Consider the following 9,258-nt stretch of genomic DNA (forward strand, 5'->3'; position numbering starts at 1 on the left):
TGCTATGGAACACACAAGAGTTTTATTGGAAATGCATTCAGAGCAGGACACCTGGAATTCTGAAAGGCTCATCTCAGAAATCCACTGACTTTGATTAACATTGCAGATGCATTTATAAAAAAAGGGGAACAAACAAAAATAAATCAAGTGTGAAAACAAAGAAACAAATGTACAAAGCATCATTGAGAAAAGAACGGGAACTTAAGCATCTTCTTCTGAAGCAGTGAACTGCGTCCCGTTTTGAGTTTCTGCAAGTTTGGGTTGTCTGTATTGTAATGCAAAAACAGAACATGGAAATCAAAGAACTCAAAAAATGCAAAATCACAGAGCTGCCAGATTCACACTGGCAGGCAGCAATGACACACTTTTCAAGTTGCTTTTTTCCTCCCTCCTCCAAACAGGGCACAGAATTCATCAGGCACAAATTCCAACTGATCACATTTCAAGGGTTAATTTTGATAGACTGTGTTTTAAAGTGGAGTTTAAAACAGCCTCAGGTAGAGCTGGCTGTAAGCAGAGATTAGTTAGCCTGCATAGATTAACCAGAACACGCTTGGCAAGTTCCTGCCCAGAACTGCTCTGAAAGCAAATCAAAGTCCTACAGATGTGGTTCAGAAGCCACCCCTGACAGTAAATAAGGGGGTGCTTCATTTTCTACAGCAACCGTTCCAAAGGAGAAGCTAGTTTCCAAGCTCACAACTGTAGCATCAGGCTGTAAAGCAGCATCGTGCTCTGACGGACAGCTGAGCTGCGATGTGCCAATCAGCCAGCAGGAGCCAGACATCTGATGGGGATGGGCCACAGCCACAAGCAACCTCTGTTTTGCAGAGGGCTTTTCAGGCATCCAACCCACAAGACAGTCTTTGCAAAACACTACACTGCTGCTGTCTTTCACACTGCATGAAATCCTGCTGATGAACTTCTGAACAAAATACCCTTTCAGTTTATGCAAATGCTGGCACACAATCTTTACCCTCTCTCAGTCAGTACCAGCACAAGTAAGGTTTTCTGGTTCTGAATGTTATCAGAGTTCCTTTTGTTTGTCTGGTACTTACATTATTCTGGTCAAGTTCATCTAAGGCTATAAGGTGAAGTAATACCTTTCAGAGGAAAGCAGAGCTGAGGATTCAGCATGCAGCCTTTTCATTAACACTCTGATTTAAAACTGAAAGCCCAAATCCTATCTTTACGATACACACTAGTTTACTCATTTCTAGTGGTACAATCATTGCAAATCATGACAAAAAAAGGCAGAAATTGATATGGATACTTATGAAAACAAACTAGTGCCACTTTCTCAAATTACTTCTATTGCTTATGTATTTAGAACAGAAACTCCCAATTAGAGTTCACACTGATTACATGCACTGCCATGACAGCTATACACAGGTTCTTTTCCCCTTCAGTATGTTCTCTGATCCTGTAAAGAAAGAAACTAGAACTATTAACCCACATAAATTCTACGGTTATTCACACAGAGAGTTAGGCTTAAGTTCATAGAAAACTATTTTATATACCGCCTTTTCCTACACTGTCCTCCTTTCCACAAATACAGACAGATAATAAACTAGTTCTGAGTGAAAGTCACACTTGCGTTCACTTTCTTCCAGACCTCCTACAGCTTGCTCTAAAATGACTTCTTCCTCCCATCTGTTTGGATGCATGAAAAAGTCAAATCCTGTCATGACCTTGACAAGCCATAAAGAATCCAACAGAAATATTCAAGCGTTTCACACTAAGTCATGTAGAAACGTGCTCTACAGCAAAGCATGAAGAGAGCATTATTTATCATGCCATTGCACAGGTCAAGCATCATGTTCACAACCACTCTTCCCAGGCACTTCAATCCAGCTGTAGATGAGCAGTAAGTACCGTGTTAATGCTGCTGTTGTTCGGACTGCAGCGAGAGCTCAAGTGAAGGAGATTGCTAAGCTCCCACTCTGTTGAGATTCAGGCAACACACACTGCAGTTTACTTACGTAGGAACTGGAATCCTGGAAGAGACAGAAAGGAAGCCAGTTTTTTCGTACCTGTGCTGCTTTGTTTGTTCTCAATAAACTATTTTTTATGTATTTGCAGTCAAATTACACTCAAAGCCTTCCAAATCAACAGGGCCATTTCTGCATGCATTTAGGAAAACACTGCACAGCAATAAACAGTATTTCTATTGCAGAACTGCAGTGGTCCTCTAAAAATAAACCATGCCAAACCAAAACTACAGAATTTTTATTTCTATTTGATGCTTAGCATAAATTGTTATTATGTGCTTCCAAATTTTGCAGAACAAAGAATGACAACAGAATTTTTTTGGAAAGCTAACATGAAATATAACACAGCAATTATTTGCAATAGAAAAACTGAACATGCCTCACAAAGCTCAAATGAACACAGGTCAGAAGACTTGTAAGTCTCTTGAAAACCATTTTATTTAATATTTTTGTTCACCACGTCCCCTCAGACAGCATGAGTCCTCTTAGGCACATGTGCAGCCCTACATTCACCTCCATCTGCCTTTCACAGGACTTCTCAGCCTTTCTGCTCACGAACAAAACTGTTATCAAGGTGCCCCTCTTTCTTGCTATGAGGGTAATGTTTGCTCGTTGCAGAACTAAGCAGATACAGTTGTACACCTATGGCTAAAACCATGTGTGAATACAAGGATCCTGACATTGCTGACAGTGAACTCCAGGTTACTTTAAATCCGAACGTTTTTGCGTCACAGGCAGAGCCCCCCCCATCGGGCGCTCTGTGTGGTGGCTGACGGGCGCTGCCTGCAGCGGGCAGCACAGCCCGCGGCCGCCGTTACCCCACAGCCAGCGCTGTCTGAGGAGAAGCCAAGCGCTGCAGTGCCGGGGAAGCTGCGGGGGACGTCGGGGAGTGATTCTGACTGGAACACGCAGCAAGGAGGCAGCCGACGGTTACAGAGTGATCCGCCCAGGCTGCCTCCGACGCGTAAACGCCGCAAGAACGGATAAAAACAAACAAATCTCTAAAATCTGCGAGGAGATCCCGCACGGCACCGCACAGCCCCCATCACCACACGCAACGCTCTCGAGTGACGTCACGCGCCGCCCGCCTCATGCAGCCGTTGAGCACCGCCCATCCCAGACGAGGAAACGCGGGTTCGAATCCCGCCCCGGCCGGGAGACCGCGGGCTGCCAGCTTAGGATCTGAGGGACAGCCGAGCTGCTCGGAAAAACGCGGAAATTAATAATGCTGAGCGGACACGTGTGAACCCAACCGGAGGTCAATGCCTTGCTAAGCTTTATAACAGAACAGCTGCAGAGATCCAGTTATCTCGTTAGAAACACCACTATCTTTTAGAATACATTTTCCTGCAAGCAAACCTGTGGAGCGTTCCTCCCACACTGATTTCTCAGATTTTATGCTGGCAAGTCAGAGGTGCATGCTTCTGTACGTTTGATGTATGCTTTAAAAACTTGATTCAGCAGAAAAACTCTTAATTACTTAAATTTCTCTGTAAGACTAGGAATGAAAGTAGCTCTTCAGAAAACAGAAGCCATCTTCAGTGAAGAAGAGGAATTTTATTTAAATCTTCATGCGTAGGCATGATAGACCCCAATTTTACTTTAGCAAATATCACAACAAAAAAATCCAAGCAGCCTATATAGAACAGTGAAATTGCCAAGGATGTGGGTTCTCCACAGCATCACTGCAGAATCCATGGGTTTAGAAGCCTCACTTTGGCTATGTCATTTATAACCATATAATTAAATAAAGGTAGTCTTCAACCATTACTTCTTGACTTCTCCAAGATCTTCAATGCTATCATCATCCACCTAGGGGAGAAAACAAACAAAACAAAAAAAAACACACACCATATTAAATATATTTCCTTCTTGCATGTCTCATTGCTGTATGTGTAACGAAGTGGGGAAGCTTTCAGCACTCCATGCTCTGGGAGTCTGGTTTTTTTTTTGGACAGTTGAAACAGCATTCAACTTTAATCACTCCTTAACCGAATGGTTCATAAGTTGGTAGGGGGGCAACAGGGGGTGACTTCTGCACAACAGTCTGTGCTGCCAAAGATCACATCTGTTTCTGAAAATCACTGGAAACGTCTCAGGCTATTACTGGAAACTAGAGCTCTTACAGAGAAAACTGTTGATTACCTCAGGCCACTTCTCCTGGATTACATCGATAATGTCATCTGTGAAATCGCCCTGGATGATGATTTCATCTTCTCCTGTTACTGAGGCACCGCAGGAAAATTTCTGAGCAAAAAACCTTTGTGCTTCCTTAAGATCGATTTCTGTGTATGGGAAAACCAACAGTTTAAGTACAGTCATCGTCATACCGGATCTTCTCATAACTAAAACTAACTGTTTTAACCAGTGGTAGCTTAAAGTCCAGAGTTCAGTATTTCCATTGAAATTCTGCAAACCACTCAAGGTAATACTATCAGAAGAAATATCTTAAAGGTTACCTTTTCTCCTCACATTAAAGAAGCTAAGTCTCTAGGTAAGATGAGGTTAAGGGCAAGCACATCTAAAAATCTACACAACACACCTAACAAATGTCAACTCACCGAACGTTGCAAGGCCACAGACTCTCGTGACATATTTTTTCTTTGCTCTAGGAATTTTAGCTATTGTGACTTTTTGTGGTACAGTCTTCTTTTTCTGTTTTATCTGACCTCTTCCACCTTTAAAGAAGAATATGTTACATGATCAGTTAAATGACGTAACAGTTAAAGAAAAACAGACTGTAAGGCTGCATTTCAGTCCTGTAAACAAAGAAGCCTATCTCCCTGTCTGTGTATGTAAAGAAAAATGTATTTTGGATGTTAGTCATCTCCCATTCAGAACCTTTTAATTTAATTTCTTAAAAGAAAGGTCCCAGGTCAAAACTTAATGTTACAAGAAATAACAACATATGCATGTCAAATGTGCATTAAAGTACAGAATGCACATCAGAACAGATGGATGTTTCCCACATTCCACTAACCACTGCATTTGGTCTACATTTAACCCCTCTTTAAAGGATTTTTTTTTTTGTATTCATCTTAAGTTAGGAACAAATTGTTTAATATCTTCATGGTTTTTGTCTAAGGCAAAGAAAATTATTTATGTCTATTTACTAAGGCTAAGAAACCTTCCCTGCTTAGACTGCTGTGTCAAACAGCACATGAAGTTCTAAATATCAACACAGGACTGCAGTACAAAACAAATTTATATAAAGGTTAGCAGGAAAAAAACCCAACCCCATCAGAACACCACACCTCAAGCAGAAGGCAGCTACAGTAGCTGACTGCCAAAGTTGCACATGATTTCATTTCTTATTTACTGTCCGTTTCTAGGTCAACCTGAGGGAATGCTTCACACATTAGGTAGATATAAGTCAGAGTTAGACATGCAGAAAATTAATCCCACTCATTAGAATTCTTCAAATCAGATTATGATCTCAGCTAACTTTGTATACACTCATCAAGTTACCCCAGGGTAACTAAAGTCCTGTTCCAGAGCTTTCTCACCAAGAAAACTTAAAAGAATCTGTGTCAAGCAGGCTAACTTCTTGTGAACGCTTTTTTCCCCCCTAACATGCAGCACTTTCAATTCTGCATTACCAGAAATTGGCATATAATAACTTAAGACAGTAAATTTCTCTCTCGAAGTTTCTTCAGTCAATACCTGCAGTAAATTTCTGCTTTTTTGTTTTCTTTTCATCCTCTCTCTTCAGAATTGTGCCATCATACTTTAAATTGTCACAAAACTTGAGATTCCATTTCTGGATTTCCATTTTCACCCACAAATATTTTAAACACTTACTTTATGACCAAAGCCAAGCTGAGAACTATCTGTAGCATGCCACACAATTAAATAATATTTAAAGAAAATGTTCTGAAGTATCTGGAAAAAAGCACCCAAGCTAGAGAATTTAAAGTTACTTTTGTCACTACACATATCCCATGAACAAGGACAAACATAACTGGTTACCAAGGCACACAAATAAAACATCCGCAGGGATATGTGGCTTAAAATATGAATCTCAGTGGGCTACAAACCATCATTTATGAAGCAGTACAGGCACAACTGACATCAGACAGGCAAATGTGTATTAATAACCACAGTATTCTAATTTGTGGTGGAAAACTGTATTAATTAAACAGGCAAATCCAACAATAGAACGGTATCTGTTCTTAGTGCATAGCTCTATCTATGCTAGAAGAGACATAGCTGTTAATGGAGACAGATAGTAGTGCTGAAGTGTAAAACCAAATTCTGTTATGAGAGATAGAAGGAAAAAAAGGCAAAAGTAATGAGCTGAGGCATTAAGAGAGGAAAGCAATCTTTGTTCATAGCTTGCTTGCAGAGTAGAACTGCTGCTAAACAAAGCAGAAACCTTTTGGGAGGTACACCAGCTGATTTCAAGTTGAGAATAAGTACTCTCTGAATAAGTGCCACAGCAATGACAGGAGCACATCGAAGAAGCGCACCTTTCACTTACTGCTACTACTATACAGTTCCTTTGTTAGCATATGCCTCAGTGCAAACTCTGCTGCTAATTGAAAGGAATTTATTTGGTACTTTTTCTGCAGTCAAAGCATAGCTAACACAACCAAAATGCAAGGAAGCTGTGTCACAGTCTAAGCCCATAGATTAGGAAAAGATGACCCCAAGAGCTTATAAATCAATACCACAAGCAACTATTTAGACCTTGCCTCTCTTTTGCTTCTTCTTCTCTTCTTCTTCTCCTGCAGTTCCTTGGCCTTCTCCAACCCCAGCTTCCTGTTTCGGTGAATTTTCTTAAATACATCAGAGAGGAATGGTGAGAGAACAAAAGAACAAAATCAGCAGTGACTAACACATGCCCTTAAGGAAAGAAGAAACCAGCTACACTGCCATTTCATTGGGCCCCTAAGTAGCTTGCTCTAGTGCAGCATCCCCTGACCGATGTGTGTTCCTTAAAGTCCTTGGTCAAATTAGGCTTGTGACCTTCATATCAAAGATACAATTGCAACTTTAATAGTCTCCTTCAGTAATCTCCAGAAAGAGACAAAAATTACTGACACTGGAAATTCAAATCATCAAGTACCATAGTACTAATGACCTGTCTCCCAGCAACCGGTTGCCTACACTGCAAAGACATAAAATTGGATAAATCAGCTTTGTCAGGAAGCCACTGCATGTTGTCACAGTGCTCACTGTAGAAACCTTAATACGGGCCAAACATTATTTCTGATTTTTTTCTGACATAATCAAACTTGTTTTCACAGCGTCCAAAAGCATGCTAAACTTCTGGGAAAAAATAATTTAATTTTCAGACTCAATGCAGATGGAAGAGATGAGAAATGGGCAAGCTCAAAAATTTGTGAGTATGTCCAAGCACACATATTAACCAGGAATAAAGGAAGATTCTCACCTACTGTAAGTTTTGCAAACTCATCTGGAAAATTCTTCTCTAACCATTGTCTGCATTTAGTCACATCAGGCATATATTCGCAGTACTAGAGAAGAAAGGCCACATAAATGCTGTTAGCAAAGTAGTTACACGATTCATCACAAACAAAAACAACAAAATCCTTTTGCTATTTATTTAGCTCAGTCATTTCTCCTTAGCTCTCCAAATACCAACGCTTCACCAGCACATAGGAAGACACATGACATCCTAAAGATGACAGCAGATAAAAGTACAGAATCAAAACAACTGAAAGCAAGAAAAGATCAGAAAGAATCATCGTGGAAGTCATACACTGGAAAGAAGAAACAAAAAAACTAACTCACCTCTGTTGGCAACGAACAGACTGGAGCAGGAGGGGAAAAAGAAAAGAAATTACAATTGAGTTCTCAACTTACAACCTTAGTGTTCTAGTTAAACTGGTATTCTGAGACTTTCTTTCATCACATCTTGTAATAAACATATGCTGATTCAAAAGATGACAACTGATACCACTGTATTTTTTCTCTTAGTCATTTGCTTTCATGCTGTGCATTAAGATAAATCTATCAGAACAGCAGCTATGACAGATGCCCACCTTCTTGGGTGGTCTTCATCCTACAGAACACACCCAAACCAACAATGCAGCCTCGTTCACAACAGAAATCCTGCAACAGTATTCAAACCCAATGCAAAATAACATACCTATCTAAAGCGCAGACCTCAACATTATATCCTTTCAAAAAATCCAGACGCGTGACTACAAATATGAGTAAAGCATAATTCCAAACAGTGCATCAATTACTTCCCTTAATTTTATTCCTTGTTCTTATACCAACAGTCAGATGGCTTTTCTGTGCTAAAGATTTTACCAGCTTTCTGCAAGAACAAATCTTTGCTCAAAATGTCTGAGCACCACTCCTCTAACAGAGCTTTCATATCCTGAAAGCCATCAGCACCTCCATCAGAAAGGTCACCCTGACCATGGTCTATCTGACTCAAAGCTGACCAGAAGAAAACCTCCAACCGTCTCACTTTTTCTGCTTGGCTGCCCTTACTAACACTCCATTGTAAGAACTGTGGGCAGCTGCCCCTCAGCACTTGCCTCCACAGTACAGGACTCGAAGAGGGTAGTCAGCATCCGACCTGGCACCACTCCTTATGTCTCCTCTACAGTCAGGGACCACAGGCTCAGCTACGTCTGTGGCCATGTCACAAGCCTGGAGGTTGTAAAATCAAATAGTCAGGGCTTACGTTTTGTATTATTTACATCATTCCCTACATAACAAACCCCAGAGACTGACCAAACTACAAAGCCCAGAGAAAAGAGGTGCAACTGTAAGAGCAGAAGTAGTCAAGGAGTAAAAAAAAAAAAAACAAAAACAAAACAGCTGTCAAGAAATAGTGAAAAGGGGAAAGCAGATGCAAAAGATACCAAGAAGTTTGGAACTGTAGTACATAAGGGAGAATGCAAATTGAAACAAAATTCAATGTAAAATGAAGGAAGATGCACGAACAACAGACAGAGATAGAGAGCAAGTGAAGCAAAACACGGGGTATTTAATCAGTGATAGATGAGCAGCGGCAGCACGGTGTGGAAGGGGTGCATTTGAAAATGAGAGGTTATTTAAGTCAGTGTCTGAGAAGTCCAGAGCTGATCTCGGGACAATGGCAAAAAATTAAATTAAAAAAATCACAAGCCAACCCGACTCAACTGACACCCTCAGCAATGGTTTATAGGCACGCATTTCCAGGTAAGGGACTTCAAAAATAGGAACCAGCAGTGTGGCTCAGTGCGCGAAGGAGCCCCGGGATCACCAGGGCTCTGCCTGTGAAGACTCGGAGCCAGCAGGAGCTGCA

At 40.9% G+C, this 9,258-nt stretch overlaps 1 protein-coding gene across 1 annotated transcript; it reads right to left on the reverse strand.

Annotated features, from left to right (window-relative positions):
• Positions 1 to 3,509: 3,509 nt before the first annotated feature.
• DENR (density regulated re-initiation and release factor) lies at positions 3,510 to 9,073 on the reverse strand. The gene is made up of 7 exons (XM_003210898.4): positions 8,504 to 9,073; positions 7,746 to 7,765; positions 7,384 to 7,468; positions 6,683 to 6,766; positions 4,550 to 4,666; positions 4,134 to 4,273; positions 3,510 to 3,800 (listed from the first exon to the last, which is right to left on the reverse strand). The coding sequence occupies exons 1-7, from the start codon at positions 8,607 to 8,609 to the stop codon at positions 3,756 to 3,758; spliced, it is 597 nt and encodes a 198-aa protein (XP_003210946.1). The 5' UTR covers positions 8,610 to 9,073; the 3' UTR covers positions 3,510 to 3,755.
• Between the last annotated feature and the right edge of the window lie 185 nt (positions 9,074 to 9,258).

This window comes from Meleagris gallopavo, chromosome 17, assembly GCF_000146605.3.
Source record: "Meleagris gallopavo isolate NT-WF06-2002-E0010 breed Aviagen turkey brand Nicholas breeding stock chromosome 17, Turkey_5.1, whole genome shotgun sequence".
NCBI classification, from domain to species: domain Eukaryota; kingdom Metazoa; phylum Chordata; class Aves; order Galliformes; family Phasianidae; genus Meleagris; species Meleagris gallopavo.